This window comes from Danio aesculapii, chromosome 7 (assembly GCF_903798145.1).
Source record: "Danio aesculapii chromosome 7, fDanAes4.1, whole genome shotgun sequence".
Lineage (NCBI taxonomy): Eukaryota > Metazoa > Chordata > Actinopteri > Cypriniformes > Danionidae > Danio > Danio aesculapii.
In genome coordinates, this window is record NC_079441.1 from 58,684,078 (window position 1) to 58,707,430 (window position 23,353).

The window sequence follows — 23,353 nt, forward strand, 5'->3', positions numbered from 1 at the left end:
TAAAGCTGCTACAGACACAAACTGATGTGAAATCATGTAGATTGTTGCTGGGGGAAACATGTCAGAATTGTATCAATATAGTTCAAGAACGATAGAAATCCTTGGACCAGTCAGACATTGTCTGAAGCACAACTAGAGGCTGTGCTCGTCTTGCACTAAATATTTTGAATGAAACTGGTCAACTTTGACTGTCCAAAATCTGCAGACTTACTTTGACTTCCAGCAGCTTGAATACTTTAATAACAAAAAAATATAGACAAAATTCTAAACTGTTTCTAGCCTTAAGCAAATTTGATAATTACTGTATGTCTATAAGTTCAAAGAACGGGGAGGAACGTAGGACTGCAGATTTAAAAAGAAAAAAAAGTCAGTTAATGGTATTAAAAATATATTTAACAATAATTTAGCTCTGATAGAAGAATTAATCATATCAGAATGATTGGGAATTTTTATTTTGTGGGGAAAGTAGGATTACAAAACATTAAATAATAATAATAATGTAATATAATATAATATAATATAATATAATATAATATAATATAATATAATATAATATAATATAATATAATATAATATAATATAATATAATGTAATATAATGTAATGTAATGTAATGTAATGTAATATAATATAAAGTTAGGGCCATAAATATTGGGACATTGACACAATTCTAACATTTTTAGCCATATACACGGACACAATAGATTTGAAATTAAATAAAGACTTTTGGTTCCTTAACAAGTGGGAGGCACATATGCAAACTGTTGTAATTCTTACAGGGTTTACCTAATTTGGATGTAAATACCCTCAAATTAAGCTGACAGTCTGCAGTTAAAGCACATCTTGTTTGTTTCATTTCAAATGCATTGTGTTGGTGTATAGAGCCAAAAATTATAGAATTGTGTCCATGTCAAAATATTTATGGACTTAACTAATATAATATAATATAATATAATATAATATAATATAATATAATATAATATAATATAATATAATATAATATAATATAATATAATATAATATAATATAATATAATATAATATAATATAAAATAAATAAACAGTTTGCCTCAAAATTTCAATGTACTTAGTATTAACCTCAATATGTTGAACCTCAATATGTACAGTATTAACTTTTTATGTAAATTAAAGCGGAAAAACTGTAACCAATGATTTCAGATTCCAGTTATCTTAAAATATCTTATTTTATGTAAAACAGAAAAAAGAAAGGTTTGTGAAAAGTGAATGGAGAGTAAATGCAGACGTTTTTTGTGTGAACTATCTATTTAAATACATTTGAAGAAGCATTTACAGAAAACTGAGTCACTCAAGACACTTATAAAACTGAATCATAAGCTACTTGTTGTGAACATAATGCAGAAATTATAATCACACTAAACTATGTTGCTTTTTTAGTTTTTTTATACATTGTGTAGCCCTGACATGATGCAATAGAGTAACATTAGCATTTTGTTGTTGTTGTCAATTAAATTTTTTAAAGTAAAATTATTGCTCTTTTTGACATTATTTAGATCACAGTAGTAAGAGAGATAATCATGGGAGAGGGCAGAAGGGTATTAGACCATGGTTCTGTCAATAAAAAGAGCAGATATAATATCTGGCAGTAGTTATATTGTTGAATAAAGCAGATGAGTTCACTCAGCGCCGACAAGATACTCAGTTGCACTGAAACTGTGGGAGGAAGCTCAGTGTTGACTTTTCCCAGCACTCCCTCACAGATTGACCTTGCGCAATCAAAGTGGAAGAGGGATTCAGTACACTTTAATTAAGAGACTGTTTAAACATGCATTATAATCAACTGAAGGAAGTCACCATAACCTTCAAATCACACAGGAAGCGGACAAACATGTTGTTGTGTAATTCTAAATGTCTGCTTCTTATATATACCTGTGTATTTTGGTCATTACAATGAATAACAGTGCACATCTTCTCTGTCTTGGCGAGCCTCTTTGTCTTTTTTGCTGGCTAATTCCAGTCTTTCAGAAGACCTACTGGAAATGTTCCGGCCTGCTGCCATGAGACAGTACAATGTCTCCCTCTCCTCCATTTATCATGCCCATCCAGAACGAGAACCGATCTTACCCAGCTGTATTCAAATGCATTCAAATGTTGGCCACTCGTTGTTATGTCAGTTTTTCCTGTATTGTCTAGTTCGAATGTGCCATGTCTACATGACTGATGTTTCTTCAAGCACAAAAAAAATATGACAAAAAATATTCAAGGCTTAGAATGAAAGTGTGCCATCTGTCTCACAGATTCTTAAAACATCAAATCCAGATCACGCTGAAAGTAAGGTCTGTAAAATAAACATCTAACGTCTAACACAGGGAACTGTGTAAACTAACCTGATACTGCATTTGTGCACATAAATAAGAGTTTCTTGTGTTCGTAAGTTCAAACATTACATCTAATATTGGCTAATAATATGTTGGTTACTCTAACATGCTTGTATATTACCCTAATGTTTACAGGTTTAGGGAAACAACACTTTCACAATTAGCATTTAGTGGAGTGCTTCTCGTCAGACATCCCCTTAAGTATATTATCAGGTGTTATTAAAGGGATAGTTCACCCAAAACTGAACATTTACTCACTGTTTACTCACTTTCAAGTGGTTCCAAATAGTATTGAGGCTTTTTTATTCTGCTGAACACAAAAGAAGATAGTTTGAAGAAAGCTGGAAACCTGTAACCATTGACTTTCACAGTGTTTGTTTTACGTATAATGGAAGTCAATGTTTCCAGATTTCTTCAAAATATCTTCTTTTGTATTAAGCAGAACTCAAACAGCTTTGCAAGATGTAAAGGGCAAGTAAATAATGACCGAATAGACAGATTTGGGTGAACTATCCCTTTAAGAGTTGTGTGTGTGTTGGGTGTTTGTAAGTAGAAAAAGTTAGAACACAAGTGCTCACCTGCTGCCTGTAGATTCGGGGCTCTGGGATGGTGTGCTGACCAAACTTTCACTCTTTTCCTGCCATGGAGAGAAGTCAAATCATTTGATTTAATATTTGCAAGATGAATACTTATAGATGAATTATTATTCAAATATACATTCAATTAAAAAATTATCACAAATAACAGTAACAAAAATTATAATGTTACAAAAAAATAATTTAAAAAAATGCTGTTCTTTTGAACTTTCTATTGATCTAGGAATCATGAAATAAAAATATATTTTTGAAACATTTTAATGATAGTCAATCACTTAAATAAGGACTGATTCCAAAAGTTTAGTTTGTCTGAAAATTAGAGTATGAAAAGCGTGAGTTAATTTCCCCCAAGAAAAAAAATTTAAAAGTTAATTTCCGTCACTAGCTATGATGAAATTGTGCTGTTGACAGTATAGTAGCTGAATTCAATAATTGTATGATGCGGAATTTTTTTTAACCATAAAACAATTCCAGCTTTTTCTTTTAAATGGCTGGCCACATATAAATAAATTGGGACGTTACTTGGAATCTACCACATAAATATTTGCCAACTAAAAAAGTAAAAGAAATTACATATAAATATTACATAGATGCTCTCCTTGTAATAGTTTACTTAGTAAATATATACTAGATATTGAAAACAAATGAATAAATTTTGTGACTTGGAACAAACCATTGTTCATCTTTTTTGTACTTGTGTGAAACTATTTTGGACGGAACTATGTATCTCTGAAAAAACAAAGGTTGATATTTGTTTAAATATTTTTGTCATAATTTTCTTTTATTACAACTCTAGATCTTGCATTCAGTAAATTGTTAATCTTTTTATTATAATGGGTAAGTTTTTTTTTATAGATTTTTTTCTTCTTTCTCTCTTCTTTAAAATGTATTATGCAGATTGTAACAGCATGTCCATTTTTTTCTAATGTTCTAAGTTTCTGCAATTTATTGTTAACTGTTTTTGACAAAATAAACTGAAATAAGAGTGGTGTGGGGAGATGCACATGACCAGCCAATCATTTCTTAAATTATCAGGGATAATCCACCAAATAAACAACTTTTTTTCATGGAATGTTTTAATCACAGATGACAGAAATGCTTGCAAGTGTGATATCTCTACAAAAACGACATTATATTTACGGATGTTATCTAAAAATACCTTTCTAGTTCAGGAGAATGTCAATAGATGCATTGAATGTTAACATTACCATAGCAACAAGAACATGTTAGTTTTACTGTCAGATCCCAAGATACCTGCAACTTAATCCATTGAGTATTTTCACTTTGGACTATTTTTATTTTGTTAAAATACACATGAAATCAAAATGAACCGTATTAATTTTGTTAGCTCACATGCTGCATGTTGCAAAGCCAATATGTTTTGCTGCCAATATTTAAAGAACATATATCTTAAATGTATCTAAAATCTATAATCTGTGTTAAGCTGCTTTGACACAATCTACACTGTAAAAGTGCTATAGAAATAAAGATTAAATGAATTGAATATCTTCAGCAATAAAGATCACTGGCGTTTCAACCACCACATCCCAGCATCCTGTAAAAACAAAAGCATGTGCTGTTCAGTGTAAGTGCAGTAAGTCTTCCTGACCTGAGGGGGCTCAGTAAGCGCAGGACGACACCTCTCTTCCTCTTCCTCCATTACACTGTTGTCTATGAAGTCCACTTGCTCCACTTCTCCATTCACTACAGAAAAACCAAGTTTTATAAGCATTTTATGACAGTCCATCTTTGATTATGGTTTACTGGTATTACAATACAGTTAGACCTCTCTCTCTATATATATATATATATATAATCGTTTATTTGATGTTGATACATTCAGAAAGCATGCTTTACTGTATTTCAGCAGGTCAAATAAAAGGTTTAGTTCATATATCTGACTGCTTGTACTTAATGGCAAAATTGTATCAAAAATTAAAAATAAAAATTGAGTAGGCAGTGCACCATCAATGCATTACGATATAGAATTGAACCGAAACAATGATATGATGATCATAATTAAATCGAACCATGAGACAAGAGTTGTTCACACACCTAAATAATAGATTTATAGCTAATTAAATATTTTTCTTAGTTTGGCATATCTACAACAGAAAACATATATCCAGAACATGATTCTACGCATTAAAAATTAGCTAATCGGACACTTTACCTTTAAACTGCAGTTAACTTACGAGAGCTTCATCTATGTTAAGCTGCTTTGACACAATCTACATTGTAAAAGCACTATAAAAGACTAATTGAATTGACCTAAGTTTCAATGATTGAATGATTGTTTTATTTTAAATGAAATTACTTAAAAAAATTTACACTTTTACAATTAGTCTTCCTAAGGCTGGGCTACAAAATTGATATCTGTATTTATTGACCGAACTCCATTGTCAATATTAATAAAAAAAGATTCAGTATTTAGTTTCGGTATGAAGTGCTATAGTTTTATTAAAATGTAGCTGCTGAGCCCGCGCCTTGGAAGTAATGCCAATAAGCTCGGGGTGTAAGTTTGTCACTTCCAATGGACTTGTACGACACACATATGGTAGCAACATGCACATCTTGCGCAAGATGCGCGTACGTGAACAGCGAAAGTTTTCTAGCCGCACCTAGTTAAAAAACATCTGAACTTTTCTGAATGTCATTCTCTGAGAAAATGGTTGATAGTCACCTAGTTACAAGAGACGCCAGGGGAGCACGAGCGCAAAGTCCATTGTAAAATGGTCAAGGAATCCACACACGCGCTTGTACTTCATGTCAGAATAACAACACATGCGAAAATAAGTGTGGCTAGCAGCAGTGAGGAGATTGTAAATAAAAAAGAATGCAAGGATGTCCCCAGAGTGGCTTTTTGTTTTCTTTTCTTGTGCGGTGTAATGTAGTCACCCAACTTTACAATTTGTAATGTTCAGTATGTGTGTGATTAATGAAGGTAGGTTCTTTTGCTTGAAAGCTCAGATTTGATTATCATAAATTGTTAGTTAGTTAGTTAGAGTTTGAGGTTTACTGTATCATTATTATTGACACCTTACAGAGGTTGATCTATCTTTACCATTGCACACACTTTGTAACATTTTATTTATCAAGTTTAAAACTGGCTTATGTTTATTTTATTATTAAGAGAACAGAGATTTTGTTTATATATTTTAGTTTTTTACTATTAAAACTTTTTGCCTTAGTAATGTTGGTCAATTAAAATAAAGTGGTTAATTAAAAAAAATCCTAATATTCCTAAATGGATTGTTAAAAAATATTCAATAGTTATTAATATCAAATGATGTGAAACATGATATCGTGATAATTTTTTTGCAATATCACCCAGCCCCAAGTCTTCTTCATATATTCAAGTAGAGCTGGGTGATATGACCTAAAATCAAAACCTCAATTAAATGAACACTTTACCTTGGTTTCGATTATTTAATTTCCAATTGTTTTATTTCCAAAAATAGTATGTTTTTAAACAGACAGTATTAACAGCATTTAAAAGAGAAATGAAACAACCGATATGGTGAAATCATGTCAGTTATAGGTTATGAATCTCAGTTTTAGTTTCTTTTAAATGAAATCCCCCATCCCTACATCTAAGTTTTTGCAATCCTGGTTCTACAGTCTCTGCAGACAACATGATGTCAAATTTAAGACTTTTTAAGACCTTTTTAAGACCATTAAGTATTAAATTTAAGACCTATATCACAATATCAAAAACACGTGAGAGAAAATGTAAAAGCACAAAATTAGGGGTAAAATAAATGTATTTAAATTGAACAGTACTAAAGACAGGTTAAATGCACCATTGAACTACAGAAAAAAAAAACATCTTAACGCTGATTTATTTACTTTCGCCTGGCGCCTTTTTTACTTAATTACTTTCGCCTGGCGGCGTATCGCACACCTCACGAAACGGAAAAGGCTTTATACTTGACACGTTCACCATTGAGATATTTTTTTAAATGACAGGGGGCGGTAAAAAAAAACAGACAGTAAAATCAGACGAATAAAAAGTGGAAGTTTGCTGGCAACTGTTTTTGATTAAGCTGCCCTATCTGTCTACTGTTATTATTTATCAATTTTGTTTCATCTTATAAAGTTTATTAAATTTTTGATTAAATGTAATGACAGGGATGTCAATTTGCCACATTCAAGTGTCTGTGTCTTTCATATGTTCGGCTTAAAACCTGATTTCATAAATAGAGCCAATTTTGGATTTTGGGCTATAACACTCCCTAATGGACCCCGGAGTCCTGGTTGAGAACCACTGACCTTAACTTATTATCATTACCTTTTGGTGTATCTAGCAATGTCTCTCTTTCCTCTTCCTCCTGAAAATGTGTATGTTCACGGGAAACGTCTGTCAATCGCAGGGAGCGTTCAGAGAAATCATCAGCAGACTAGAGTGAAACAACACAGAAGCATCGTCCTATAAAATTGCACTCGATAAGAAAAATGGATGCATTAGCGCTTCAATTCACTGCTCCTTTTATACCTCATTTCCTGACCATCTCTTGCTGCCGCTGTCTACACTGTTAAAGCCAGAGTCCAGGCCACCATACTGACCAGGGAACAGATCCTGGTCCAGGCTGCAGAGACCACACACACACACACATAAGCAGAAGTATGAGAAGATTTTCCACTGAAACGAGAGATTAAAGCTTGTCAACACTCTTGATGATCTCTCACCAGCTGCTGAAGCCGGTGGGCCGCAGAGCTTTCTCATACTGGTCCTGAGATCTTTTGCAGGCCTCCATGTTCAGGTATTTAAAGATGTGGAACTTCCCTTTGGAGCAGATCTGGGCGGGGGGCATCTGCAGGGGGTTATTGTCCAGGATGATGCTTTGGAGGTGCCGCAGATGGCGGTAGCACACAGGCACGTGGGATATGCGGTTGCATGACACATCCAAACGGACGAGGGGCAACTCTGACAACTCTGAGATGAGAGAAGAGTTTATCAAGCACTTTATACAAAAACAGATCATTTTGAAGCAGCTTCATAGTGATAAATAAACAAGGATTTAATGCAATGCATAATATGAGGAGAATTAAAAATTTTTTGCAAACAAAATAGTGTCATTAGTCAGCTCAAGTAAGTTCAACGTTGGTTTAATTCAGTCGCAGAGTAAAGTTACACCAGTTAGCTAACCAGGTGGATGCTGCACACTGGTGCTGGATGAAAAGATTCCCTCCAAAAATGTGTAAAGCGTTTTGAGTGTCCAGAAAAAGCGCTATATAAAATGTAAGGAATAAATTATTAAAGTATAAAAACCTTTATTGGGTGAAGAACCATATAATAATAATAATAATAATAATAATAATAATAATAATAATAATAATAATAATAATAAAAATGATAACAAAAATAATACATTGCATTTATATAGGGCTTTTCTGGACACTCAAAGTGCTTTTTCAGATTTGTGGGAAATATCCGCAAGCACCACTATACAGTATATGCTAACTTCACTGATATTGATGACAATGTGATGGTAGAAAATAAAACCAGTCATATTTGTCAATTTTTGAAAACTGAGATAATGTAAATACATAAAAGCTGAATAAGCTTTCCATTGATGGTGGATGATTTTTAAAAAAGGACAACATTTGGCCATGATAAAGCCATTTAAAAATCTAGAATCTGAGATTTAAAAAAATATATAAACATTGAGAAAATGTACTTTAAAGTTATTTCAATTCAAAGGGACTAAGCTGAAGGAAAATGAATGAATAAATGAAAATTAAGCGCTTTGCAATGCACATTACTTCTCAAAAACTGAGTTTAATATATATAGCGTGTCTTGGGATTGGTTAATAATTGATTAAGGTCACTATACTGGCCTAGGGGACTCAAGTGTTTGACATTTTGATTTCTGTAATAAAGTGAATACATCATTCCTTTAATCATGTCAATGACGTTTTTGATACTGACCTTCTGGTAAAGTTGTGAGCTGGTTTCTTCTCAGATTTAAGTCCCTTAAACCTTCTAACTGGCCAAGCTCAACAGGAAGTGACGGCAGCTCATTACAGCTCACATCCTGAAGGAGAAACAGTTATTTAGTTGTTTTTTGTTTTTTTTTGCAATGTGTATGTGAATGTGAAAGTGACTGAAGACATTTTAGTATCAACACTTCAGTGCCTTTCTCTTGAAGAATAAAAATGATCTTTCAAAGAATAGCCAATAAAATGCATCATAGTTCACACAAACATTAAATCATTACATTAGACTGTTAAAATGATGTCTGGAGGATCACATGATCACAAGACTGTAGCAAAGGCTATAGCCGGTCTCACACCAGAAGTGCCGCTCGGCGAAGCGCAGCACCACTCATTGTGAAATGGAGGAAGAAACTGATCCATGAGCTGTGTACAGATAAAATTTAATTGTGTTTTGTTACTTGTAACCGCTTGAATTATTACTTATTGGGCCTAAATCCTATACACAGCAGATCTCACAACCCGACCTACAATTAGAGGGATACAAAGTTAGCATTAACTCTACTATAAAAGATCTGGGTGTCATATTAGACAGCAATTTAACTTTTAAAAATCATATATCCCATGTCACAAAAACTGCTTTCTTTTATCTGAGAAATATCGCTACGAAGTTACGAAGTATGCTATCCATCTCAGATGCAGAAAAGCTAGTCCATGCTTTTATGACTTCAAGGCTGGATTACTGTAATGCTCTGTTTGCTGGCTGCCCAGCTTCCTCTATTAACAAACTTCAGCTAGTACAAAAAGCAGCTGCCAGAGTTCTTACCAGGTCTATAAAATATGATCATATCACCCCAATTTTATCCTCCTTACACTGGCTGCCTGTTAAGTTTCGTATTGAATTTAAAATATTTCTTCTTACCTATAAAGCTTTAAATAATCTAGCTCCTGTTTATCACTTAGCGGTATGATACATGAATCTGCTCCACACAGGTTTCTTCATCTCATTTATATACACTATGAACAGCAGCTACGCTAATTATTCTCTTTATTCTCCAGGGACAGACAAGTCTTCACTGAGGTCCAGCTTCCAGCCTCCAGCGCCTTGACTGCAGCTCTGCACAAGACGTTTGGCCAATGGAGAAATGGTCATACCCAACTGAGCCTGGTTTCTCTCGAGGTTTTTTAATTCTTCACTTTTGCCAATTGGAGAAGATCTGTAGTGCAATGGATCAATGGATTTGCTCTTCAGTGTTTGGACTCTCAGTAGTTATTATTATTCCACACTGAACTGAGCTAAACTGAACTGAACTGAACTTAAACACTAAAAAAACTGAACTGGCACGGATTCAATTTACTATGATCTTTCATGTGAAGCTGCTTTGACACAATCTACACTGTAAAAGCGCTATACAAATAACGGTGAATTGAATTGAATTGTACTGTATCTGGTTAACTCTATATTCTCATATCGCATCTAAAACCACATTGAAAACGGGACGCGTGCCGCTTTGTTGATGGTTATAAATGCGTATGTGAGCTCATGATCTACTGCCGTTTGTTGTTGCTATGGCCATCATCAGCTATTCTTACACACGTGCAGCAGTCAAGGTTCAGAATAGTTCAGCTTTTGCCACTGTGTGGATTAATACTGATTATGTGTCATGGTAAAGAATGGAGCAATATGCTGGTATTTAACTGCAATGCTTTATTGCACTCATGCACACACAAAAAAGACTGGGGGGGTTAGGTTCGGGAGTGAGGTGTCTGAATAACACTGTTGAGAACCGTGGCCGCTGCAATTGGATCCTACTATTCCAAAGTTGGCGACCCGATGGTTTCACAGATCGTACCAAAATGCTGAGGACAGGAGGGGAGGGGAAATAAATAACAAAATGGGTGGGTGGCTGGAGATGGGTCTGAAATACTGGAGACTCCCAGGAAAAACAGCAGTGTTGGCAGGTATGCTCACACATACACTATGCACTCTGACTACTTCAATATTGTTGATAAGTCGTGCATTTCACTCTGTATTGTGCTGAACGCTGTCGACCAATTGAAAAAGGCTGTCATCGCTCCAATCAACACAGATTAGCTTCGCGCTAAGGAGGGATTTGGGAGCAAATGAATTGCTGAACGAATCATATTAGAGTCGTTGGGATAATGAGGTAAAAATAAATGCATATTATAAGACAATGAAAGTGTTTTTTGACTTTGCACGCAAATCAGCCTGTTGTTGGAGACCCTTAAAACCAAAATATGACTCTTTTTAATGTGTAATAGGGGCTCTTTAATGTGTCTGTTTAGGAATTTTTTAAAAACCTTTAGATAAACTATAAGATAGTTAGATAAATAAATAAATAGGAAACACAGTTAGTGCTGAGATACTTTTCAAAGTGTGGAAATCTATGCATCAATATACTTTTGTTGAATTATGTGTGTACTTGATAGATGTCATTTATTTATCATTCAATGATTCAAGCATGTACAATTATACAGGCTTGACATATTTAACAGTATATTTATGCATTTTTAATGTTTGTTTGTCCAGAGATTTACTGTAAAAGTTGATTGAACAGATCAGGGACAAAAACAAACAAAGTTTAAAACAACTGACATCAACCTGTGTGTAGCAGTCTGCCAAAGGTACAGCAACCCCTGTATAAAAACCACTAGGTCTATGAGATGCCTTCACTAATGTATAAAAAGTTAAAATGAACATGAGACTGTGTGTGTTCTAGTACATACCAGTTGTCGCAGGTGTGTGAGTGTGTGTATAGAGGCCGGTAGCGCTGATAACTTGTTGTTGCTGACGATGAGCACCCGCAGGAGAGGGAGCTGACATACTGATGGCGGTAAACTGGACAGCTGGTTACGACTACAGAGAGAGACACAGACAGAGAGAATTATATGAATGCAATCTAACACCAGTACGAAAGACTCAATGACAGATTTACTGTATATGCGATCCATCCATCAGAATGGATGAAATTTCACTCAGAGACATCTGATTGCCTTGTGTACACTGCCATGGAAATGTTTACAGTTGCTACATTTTTTAAATGGTTTTGAAAGTTATGATCAGTAATGCTGGAACTCTTTCATCACAAACAAAGTACAACTGTATTTCAAGTCTTCAGTCTCACACGATCTGTCAGACATCATTCTAATATGCTGTTTACAGTTTTGGCTTTGGTTATCTAATGTATAAGCACAAAGATATAATTGTAAAGCATCCTGTAAATAGTATTAATTTAAAAGAGATCTGTGAGGGGGCAACTCCTTTATACTGAGCACTGTATATATTTCTAAACTTTCACTCTTGAAGATTTCTTGAGTTCGTTTGAATGGTACTGTATTTCAGGTTCCACAAAAATATGAAGAAGCTCAACCGTATCAACACTAATAATAATAAAAATTCTTGAACACCAAATCATCATATTTTTATGATCTCAGAAGGATCACATGACACTGAAGACTGAAATAACTTTGCTTAAAATTCACCATTAAATCACAGGGTTAAAATGTATTTTTAAACTAAAGAAAACTGTTGTTTTAAACTGTAATATTATTTTAAGATTTGACCGTTTTTAACTGTATTTTTGATCAAATCAATGTAGCCTAAAGAGGGTTGCACAACGGATGCACCGCTTAGTGCCACGCCACGCAGTGCCATCCATTTTAGAATTCTAAATATAAATTTCTATCATGGTATGCACACCAGCGCCACAAATCGGGGCTGTCTGCGGCACCCAGCTACGACTCAGGACACTGTTCTTACTTCGTCACAGAGTGCCATCTGAATAGTTGCATTTTGAATAAGATGTGAATGTGCGTGTCCGGTATGCGTTACTTCCAACTGTCATATGCGCGCCGCATCAGGTGTGCGACCAGCTTTAGGCTGCATCTGAAAGCTTATCTGTCTCTCAATGAAAGCACCTCATGAAAAACAGATTTCTGAGACTGCATAATTATTTAATCACACAGCAAAAACATACAGAGCTTGATGAAAACTAAGGGAATATGCTTACTACAATACTACCTTCTCACAATAAATGCCATCAAAAGTGGAAAATGATGGGCAAAAATGTGTATTTACACACAAACTGACACAAAATAGAGATGCCATCTTTATTATTTTAGTTCACTTGTCATAAATGGAAAGCACTGAATTTTGGGATATGTGAAAGTGAAAGTGGGTGAAACGGTGGCTGAGTGGTCTGTCTGAGGCTGTCGCCTCACAGCAAGAATGTCGCTGGTTCAAGTCTCGGCTGGGGCAGTGATTCCGTGTGGAGTTTGCATGTTCTCTTCATGTTGGCGGGGGTTTCCATCAGGAGCTCCGGTTTCCCCCCACAGTCCAAACACATGTGCTATAGGGGAATTAAATTGATACTAAATTGGCCGTAGTGTATGATTGTGTGTGTAAATGAGTGTGCATGGGTGTTTCCCAGTACTGGGTTGCAGCTGGAAGGGCATCTTCTGTGTAAAACATATGCTGGATAAGTTAGCGATTCATTCCGCTGTGGTGACTCTTGATGAATAAAGGGATTAAGCCGGAGGAAAATTAATGAATGAAAGTGAAAGTTAAGTCGTGACGAGTTGCCATCTTTATTTATTTTTTTTTAGATCAACGGTCATAAATAGAAAGCCGCACTGAATTGTGGGATATCAAAGGCAGCATAGGATATATCTATGCTGCCTTCAAAATTCAATAAGAAGAAGGAACCTCCAAGACAGAATGCAGGTTTGGATTCACTTTGTTGCTTTTCAGTCTTGAAATGTTACCTCTGAATGTAGCACTTTCGTATGCAGCACTGGTAAGCAGAATAGACAAATCCGACACTTCTGACCACTAGTGTACACCTGAGGCTGTCTATGTGCTGTATTTGTGTGTGTGTACCTGAGGTTGAGGTAGGTGAGGGCTTGCAGCTGGCACAGGCTGAGCGTGAGGGATCGCACACAGTTGTGGTACAGGCTGAGAGTCTCCAGAGAGACAAACTGACACACCTCCTCTGGCACCTCACACAGCCGGTTCTTTGACAGGTCTGAAAGAGAGAGAGAAGCAATGATCACAGTTAGCACAGCGTCAATTAATCACCAACACATGACTGAAAGCCTCCAGAGAACAGAGTCAGAGAGAATTAACAATAATAAACTCCTTATAATGATCAAATGGAATCTACAATAAATAATGTCTACAGTTTCCTGCCTTTCAAAAAAAATGAATCACATTTTTATTAATTTGCTTTGTGTGTTATTGCATTTTTTTTATAATTAAGAGCAATAATATCTCAATATATTTCAATTTCTTTTAAAGGGCACCTATGGTGAAAAATCTACTTTTCAAGCTGTTTGGACAGACATACGAGAAAGTATAGTGTATAGACCGTCATATTGGGGTGATATAAACACACCCAGTCCTTTTTTTAAAATTTAACAACATAAAAACGGTGGACCAATTGGAGTGGTTTTCAGACCGACCGCAACTTGACGTAGGAGTGTGGTCCCCCCGCCCACCGTATTGATTGACAGCTGCGCGTATTAACATGTCCCGGTAGTCACGTGTATAATCATATCAACAAGACCAGACGTGCGCAAAGCAACTGGGAATAAAAGGTCTGTTCAGTTCGCTAGGATCATCAATCATCATCAAATGTGATCAAGAGTAAGTTTTACAACTTTAAAATGTTTTAAAACAGAGCATGTGTGTAATGAATTACAGCGATTCACCTCAGCTTTACTTCATCAGCACAGCCGCGTGTCAGAACAATTATGAAAGAAGAGGCTTCAATGCCAGTTTGTGGATGTTAAATCAGGTTTATTTTGTACATTAACATAACAGATATCCATACAGCAGTGGAGATTAACCTGTATCCCGTCACATACGCATTCAAAAAGAGTGCAAAGCTAAACGTGGTCTGTCTGTCTGTGTGTGTGTGTGTGTGTGTGTGTGTGTGTGTGTGTGTGTGTGTGTGTGTGTGTGTGTGTGTGTGTGTGTGTGTGTGTGTGTGTATCTGTGTGTGCGCTTGAACTTTGTAACGACATTGTGTGTGACTCATCGATGCAACTGCACAACAAATACTCATTGGTAAAGTTCTTACTGTAGTATTTCTCACAAACGCTACGTAAGACCTTCTTCCTCCAAGTCTGTCTGTTGTCTGACGCAGCCGAGGGAGAAGATTAAGGCACGCAGAAAGGCACGTAGAAACGGTGGGCGGGGAGGACTAGCCTTAAAGGCACAGTACAACAAAACAGCCCCCTAGTGCAAAAATGTATAAAATAGAATCTTGTAAAAGGTTTATTGAAAAATCTGATGGGTGTTTTGAGCTTTACAGACACATTCTGGAGACGCAAAACACATATATTAAATCTGAAAAAAGAGGTAACCTAGGTGCCCTTTGAAAGTTTTCAATAGTGTAAAAGATTATTATATTTACTATATTAGATAAAAATTTTATGTCATCTTAAAATAGTATTAAAGTATTCAATTTTACATATGCAAATTAAAATGAGCAAAACTTTGTAGAGAGAATAATATATGACATCACTCATTAATAAGCATGTGTGTGTGTGTATATATATATATATATATATATATATATATATATATATATATATATATATATATATATATATATATATACACACACAACAGTTCTGTCTGGTTCTCGAATCTCATTGGCTGATGGCAGTGCAACATTCTGCTATAATAGCAAAAAAACTCGCTACAGTTTGACAAATATTGCAGCTGTTGGACAACATAATGTACTTTTCAGGCTTTTTAGGCTAGAATATAGTTGTTTGGATTGCAATTATGCTGTTTATTTATAAGGATAGTGCCTACTTTAAATATTTAGAATTTCTAAGATACAGCGCATTCGTGGCCATTAGCCTGTCATTGAGCAGAGCAAAGATGGATGACGTTTCACAACAAGATGACGACAGAGACCACATAATAAGCTCTTAAAGGATAAAAACAGCGTAATTTTAAACTACAGCTGATCAAATCATTATAAAAGAGGCAAGTGACATTCTAATGGCAGAAGAAAGTAGTTCCTCATACAAAAAGGTTTTTTAGACTCTCTGTGTTTGATTTCCTTTTTATTATACACTATTATGACGTCAAACTGTTGTTCCACCAGTGCCAATATAAAGCCCTATCGCACTGCTACGAGTGTGATATTATGTATATACAACAGCTCGACAGCATATATATATATATATATATATATATATATATATATATATATATATATATATATATATATATATATATATATAGATCATTTCAAAAAGTAATGACATAAAACTGCTTGAAAATAATAAGAAATGTTTTAAAAACATGCCGGCCAATAGAAATGGTACTTAAATGACATATTTTCATTTATTTGCTTTATGTATTGTACAATTCTTTTAATAATCATTTATCTTCTAAACTCTCAATCATTTAATTAGTTCTCAATATTATTCTTTTTACTAAATTACACTAATAATATTTCCCTATACAAATATTTTTTGTACCGTACAATTTTATACAAGACCTATGACTCTAAATTCATTTGTTTTTACGTTACAGTAATGTGAATGAATGTAAACTGTATTTTAAATAAAAAATATTCAGATTTATTCATCACAGAAATGTAACTCATTCCTTTTCTTACACATTTGCAGTGAAACATGAGCCAGACACATACAGCTTTAGTGGGACTAAACCCAAAGAGAAAAAAAGCTACAGTAAAGGAGATGGTCTTGCCGATTACAACACTTCCTTTGTGTTCGACTCACAATCAATGGCAAAACAGTTCAGATTCTAGAAGCATCCTAAGCAACATGCACGCATCTATTGTCTAGTTAGCATATGCATTCAAACACTTTGTTCATGCCTTGCATGTTTTTTGTAAGCCATGTCCAGGAAACACGTAAACAGCCATGATGTTTTCCAAAGTTAACAAAGACTTTTTTACAAGGATTCAGATTTTGATCTAGTCCATTTTTGTCCATTCTTAATATAGCTCCCAATTCACTTCCATATTTTGATTCCAGACAGAAATTGCTCTCTCCAGATAAATCGCAAAACACACACTCCCTTGACGGCGCTGGTCGTGGGGTCAGGATATATTTCTGGAGAGGGGAGGATTTTAATTACAGGGCCGAGAAAGCTTAGAACAGGGTGTGTGTGTGAATGAGCCTGTACGTCCACAGTATGAGTCAAGAGCAGACCAGAAACAACCGAGATTAAAGGTTAAATGAAGGTTAGCATGTAATGTTTTCATATTATTAGCATCAGTATAATTTTACAGTTCTGCATGCTCCAGGTTTGACAAATAATCATCATGATGATCTTGAACAAAACCAAAATTACTTTCACACTGTGAGAACAATAGCATGTGGATGTGTGTGGAAGTGTGTGTGCTTTTTCTTCATCCAATTGTCCAATCTGCTCCCCTTCCCCAGATCTTTTGTTCAGCTGTTTTATTTGGCGAGGAAGCATTTCCCGCCTCTTCGATCCCAGAGGGAATGAAAAATTCCCAGGGGCGGCCCACATTTCCCACAATCCCCTGCACCGCTCTCCTAACATGGTAGAGAAAGTGAGAGAAATGCCAGTGTGCCCACATCATGGAGTAAGATGATATGTGTGAGTCTGAACATGGGGCTGAGGCTTCATCAAAGACTTTTTTTTAAAAGAATCACTCAATATGATGTAACAATATCAATATCGATGTAACAAATTATAGGCGTTTTGCTAAATTTGATCACAAAGAAATTATATATAAAAATCTTGAAGTGTATTTTAATTACAAAGTGTATTTGAATAAAACATATGATACATAGAACCAATAAAAGACATGTAATGCACATGTTTGGGGTGGTTAAGATGCTCTATTGCACTAGCAATATAATCTTTTATACATTTTTAAAAACAAATTTGGACAGAAAAATGACACAGGCTTCTTCTAAATGATAATAAGACGATATACAAGAGGCAGAGTAAAAATATTTCTTTAAGTAACTTTAAGTCAAGGTTATAAATAAATTCAGGCTTGACAATACCTGAGAAAAATCTTGTTGCCTATTCAAGTTTTAGAAACAACAAATAATAACTTGACTACTAGTTAATCATTTGGTATCAGAAGTGGCTAATATGAAAGGCAAAGGTCTCTAAATTACGCTTATTTGACCAAAATAAGTGTATAACCAATAACCAATATATGATCATGCCTTGATTTTTAATGATTTCATTAGGACAGTAAGGTCTGACTTTGCTTAGACAAAAGTCTTGCCACTGAACAGAAATAATGTCCAGTATAGTATATAAAGTCATAGTGCAGTGGAAACCGAATAAATATTATGTGTGACTCCCATGAGCTTGTAGGACTGCATCCATACATCTCTGACTCAATGACTCAAATCACTTATTAATAAAGTCATCTGGAATGGCAAAAAAAGCGTTCTTGCAGAACTCCCAGAGTTCAAGATTCTTTGGATTCAACTTCAATGCCTTCTCCTTCATCTTACCCCAGACATGCTCAAAAATGTTCATGTCTGGTGACTAGGCTGGCCAATCCTGGAGCACCTTGACCTTCTTTGATTTCAGGAGCTTTGATGTGGAGGCTGAAGTATAAGAAAGAGCGCTATCCTGCTGGAGAATTCACCCTCTCCTGTGGTTTGTAATGTAATGGGCAGCACAAATGTCTTGATTCATCAGGTTGTTGATGTTGCCATCCACTCTGCAGATCTCTCACATGCCCCCATGCTGAATGTAACCCCAAACCATGATTTTTCCCTCACCAAACTTGACTGATTTCTGTGAGAATCTTGGGTCCATGCGGGTTAAAGTAGGTCTTCTGCAGTATTTGTAATGATTGGGATGCAGTTCAACAGTTGATCCATCAGAAAAATCCACCTTCTGACACTTTTCCAAATAATCAACTAGAAGTCAAGTTATTATTTGCTGCTTTAACAACTGAGATCAATGACAAGACTTTTGTCAGGTAGTGTAGGTTCTATATATCACTAAATGAGGTTATAAATGGAAGTATTTAAATTGTTTCTTCTATGGTTTTGAGCCAAAAAAAAAAAAAAACTCACCAAAGAGCCTTTTGTTTAGAGTATATATTAAATATAAATATTAGAATAATGATGTTGATAATGTTCAACATATCACTACTTAAAGGATTAGTTCAACCAATTATCGCATGTGACTTCAGTGGTTCAACTGTAATCATACAAAGCTTTAAGAACACATTTGTATGCCAAAATAAACTGTAAATATGACGTTGTTCACTTATATTGCCTTTCCTGTGTCAGATCAAGGTGCGCATTACAGACAAACATGATGTATTTGCATTAAACTCAGCAGTGCAACACGCAAGCATCGCATAGCATATAGTAAATGCACACCATGATCTGATGCAGAAGACGTAAACTTCTAATTAATTTTAAGAAGTATTTTAAGTTGTAAAATAGTTTTTATGGGATTTTTTGGTGTAGAAAAGTGTTCTTAGAGCTTCAAATATTAACATTTGAATCGCTGAAGTCACATGGGATGTTTTAACAATGTTTTTGATTCCTTTTTTGGACGAATTCAATTCATCTTTATTTCTCTAGCGCTTTTACAATGTAGATTGTGTCAAAGCAGCTTAACACAGAAGTTCTAGTAAACTGAAACTGTGTCAGTCCAGTTTTCAGAGCTGAAGTTCAGTCTAGTTTAATCTTCACTGCTGAAAGTCCAAACACTGAAGCGCAAATCTATCAATGCGCAGCTCCACAAGTCCCAAACCAAGAAAGCCAGTGGCGACAGTGGAGGAACAAACTTCACCAATTGACGAAAATGAAGGAAAATAACCTCAGGAGAAACCTCAACCATTTCTCCTCTGGCCAAACTTCCTGTGCAGAGCTGCTGTCTAGGTGCCAGAGGCTGAACATTGGACATCTAATCTTAAGATTGTTGTGGTCTATGGAACATGAGGGAGCTCTCAAATTTCAGCTAAAATATCTTAATTTGCAATCCAAAGATGAACAAAGGTCTCGGTGGTTTTAACCATTCACTTTAAAACAAATTTACTTTGCTTACTTTACGGTTCAACAACTTCAGACTCAAGCAATGGCATCAGTTTGATTAGCCATTTTTCTTCGCAATGAAATCACACACCAAGATTTTCTCTCTGAATAGCACCGCTTAATGCTTTCAGTTTTGTTTTAGCCATGTTTACATTGAGTTCCTTGAAATAGTCACCTAAAAGTATCCCATTGCCCATTCCAGGGGCTCACAAACAGCTCCTGCGTGAGGTCTCCAGCTGTGCCCAGCTTCAATGGCACATACTAATGATTATTATGGCATGACAAAATTCTACAGCTAATAAGCAGGGCTGCATTTCAATTATGCCCTGAAGGTCTCACTCCAAATATTTTTTGTGTGCGTGTGTGTTGAAGAGGTTTCTTAGGACTGCCAGTTGGTTTCTCTCTAAGGAATCTGAGGTTTCTTCTGCCTGCTAGCGTCTCTTTGGTGTAACTGAAGCTGCTTTTGCATCTGCTGTGTGTGAGAGAGTGTTAATCAACACACACACGCACAGACACACACACACACACCCTCCACTCCTCTTTTAGCCCTTGAAGGAGATTACGCAGATTAGCCTAGAGGATAACAACAGACTGCCTCAGTTCATTTCTGACACACATTTAGACAAAAGCATCCTAAACAAGGCCCAATTTTACTGTAAGCGCCACACAAGCTCTACGCAACATCTGATACCCCCATAACTTCTTTTGCCACAGTTGAGGTGTGTTGTTTCAAGGTCTATGTGAAAGTCCCGAACAAAGATATGCCTACTGGTACCTGCTGCAAGGAGCACTAGTCATCCCTGAGATTACCTGAAACATGACACTATGTTTGTCTCACTAGACCTCTGACCAGAGCTGATGCGTCATAGGCACTGACTCACCTTTTTTCTGATCAAAACATGCTTTGTGTTACTTTTGAATATATTAGTAATGTCTGTCTTGTTTTGAAGTGGAAGTATGCAATCTTCACCATGCACCAGCATGCAACTCTTTCCAAACAGGTTTCCAGAGTCTCTTCCAGAGGTTGAAAAAGCAAGCAGTTCACTCCAACCTCACGTCAACATCAACTTAAATTAATGCTAGTATGCTCATATTTTTCAAATATATGCTTATATTTTGCCACACCCTAAAAAACTTGGGTTGTTTTAAAACTTGTATACTGTTGGGTTGTTTTCATCTACTCTCGAGTGATTTTGAGGCTTAATTTGACCATACGTTTCTCTGTTTCAGCAAATGGAATGATTTTTGGTGACATTAAAAATGCTTTTAATACACTCAAAAAAACCTCAACAATACACTATGAGCAAACTGACTACTATGCTAGTGGCTGTTTTTGCCTCATTAACTTCCATTAAAAAGACACTTTTTAATTGCAAAGCCATGACAGCAAATAATCATGCCCGTTAAAAGACAATTTAAGGCCCTTTTCCACTGAGTGGTATGGTACGGTACGATTGGGTTAGGGTCACCTTTATCAGGCTTGTGTCTCCACTGCCAAAGGGTACCAATGGTACCATTTTGGTGGGCGTAGTGTACGACAGAACATTTCAGTTCAATGTGATTCTCGCTCAAGGAAATATCAAAGTAAAGCTGTACGGGTCGTTCATATATCATGAGAAGCACTTCTCACAAAACAGATGCTTTATACACACAAATACTTGTGTATAAATGTCCATTATTAACCTTTCCATGAACATGATTTGATTATAACTGCAGATCAATGATGCGAAATAACTTGGTGCGAAATAACTTACTGTAACGTCTGCAATTATATAAAATAAATAAATAAATGCAGCATATATGAACATGTACAGACCCTTATGCTGTGTTCACTCCAGACGCAGAAGAAGCATCAAGCGCGAGTAATTTTCATGTTAAGTCGATGCAAATATGCGAATAGACATCCTGCGGCACGATACGCATGAAGCGAATGACGAATATAGTGCGAATGGCGCGATATGTGCAAATGGTGCAGCGCGTATTGAGCGTTTTGTGCATTTGACGCGCAAATCACTCGAGTTTGAAAATCTGAACTTCAGTCGACATTCGCGCCGCGTTAATTAATCAGGAGCTTGCTCTTGTGGGGGCATGATTGTGACGTAGCGCCTGTTGTTGGCGTCCCGGGGGAAATCCTCCAGCCGACATTTACAACAGTTCATCAAACTGGGCTCGGCTCAGTCAGAAGCACCGCTGAAAGCCTCCATCATCCAGGTTAAGTTTCTGGATGAGTTTATGAGCTCATAGAGCTGGATGCACCTCTGAAAGGATCTAGTGGACTCAGACACGGCCCTAAACTTATCAAAACTGTTTTTCAGCCTTCATAAAGCACATAAACACAGTTATTTTCTCAATAAAATCCATGTTAGCCATTTAGCAACGAAGCTAGAGTCACTATGCAGACAGAAGCCCTGCCTTCTGAAGTCTGTTGTGAATTGAATTTGACGCGCAAATGAAGCGGACTTTGGTGAGCGAATGAAGAAAACTCAAATGTTCACGCGTGTATTTATACACGAAAAGTGTGATTTATCCGCGCATTCCGCGTCTGGTATGAACACAGCATTATTCGCATCATTTGCACCACGCCATTCGCGCGTATCGCGCCACAGGATGTCTATTGGCGTCTTTGCATTTACTTAACAAGTAAAGTTTCGAGTCTGGTGTGAACACAGCATTACAGTCTCCGATATGTTACCAATTACAAACATCATACATTTAGTCCTTATTTGGGTTCAAAAAACAACACGCAACATATTGCCTTTATCATATTAACATATCTGTGTCTTTAATCTTCACCAGCACATGTAACCTCTGTTAAAAAACAATGCTGTCATTCAGAGTTCATAATAGTCCAGAATGTGATGATAACAGTTGTGATGATGGCAGTTTGTTTATGTTTTAGGTTGCTGAAAAGAATCATTTGCTCCTTCATTTTTTCCGGCTTCTCCTTTGTTTTTTTGCATGTCACTCTCGTGTTTGTCCATTTTTAAAAGTATCAGATGTCAGAAGCACTTCAATAATCACACGCACGCTATTATCTTGAGCTCAAGAAGCTTGTTACTTCAAATATAGATGTGCGGCGAGCGCACACGAGCTCTCTGGAGAAAGTGAAACCTTTAGCGTTACTAGAGGGCCTCCAAAACAACAACAGGTCAACTGTTGCTGTTTCATTCTTCTGGCTTGCGCACGAGCTAGTGACGTATCTTTGTAAAGCAACAGCGTTCAGCTGTGCGTCTAGCTCTACATTTTGGTACCCTTTTGTTGTGCTAGGGACCCTTTGGAAAGGGTATTCAAAAAGTGGCATTGTACAGTTCCCTTTTTGGTACCTTTTGACAGTGGAAATGGGCATAAAATCCAACTCGTATCGTACCACTCTGGAAACAGCCATATTGTTGGTGGAGGTCAAT

At 36.0% G+C, this 23,353-nt stretch overlaps 1 protein-coding gene across 2 annotated transcripts in view; it reads right to left on the reverse strand.

The window, feature by feature from the left end:
• The window catches only part of lrch4 (leucine-rich repeats and calponin homology (CH) domain containing 4), a 92,793-nt gene that overhangs the window by 34,122 nt on the left and 35,318 nt on the right, over positions 1–23,353 (reverse strand). For both annotated transcript variants that reach the window (XM_056462268.1, XM_056462267.1), the window contains exons 2-9: positions 13,789–13,933; positions 11,637–11,766; positions 8,884–8,989; positions 7,641–7,887; positions 7,447–7,540; positions 7,243–7,351; positions 4,561–4,655; positions 2,934–2,992 (exon numbers count right to left, since the gene is read on the reverse strand). In XM_056462268.1, the coding sequence (XP_056318243.1) occupies positions 2,934–2,992; positions 4,561–4,655; positions 7,243–7,351; positions 7,447–7,540; positions 7,641–7,887; positions 8,884–8,989; positions 11,637–11,766; positions 13,789–13,933 (985 nt within the window). The remainder of the gene's footprint in view (positions 1–2,933; positions 2,993–4,560; positions 4,656–7,242; positions 7,352–7,446; positions 7,541–7,640; positions 7,888–8,883; positions 8,990–11,636; positions 11,767–13,788; positions 13,934–23,353) is intronic.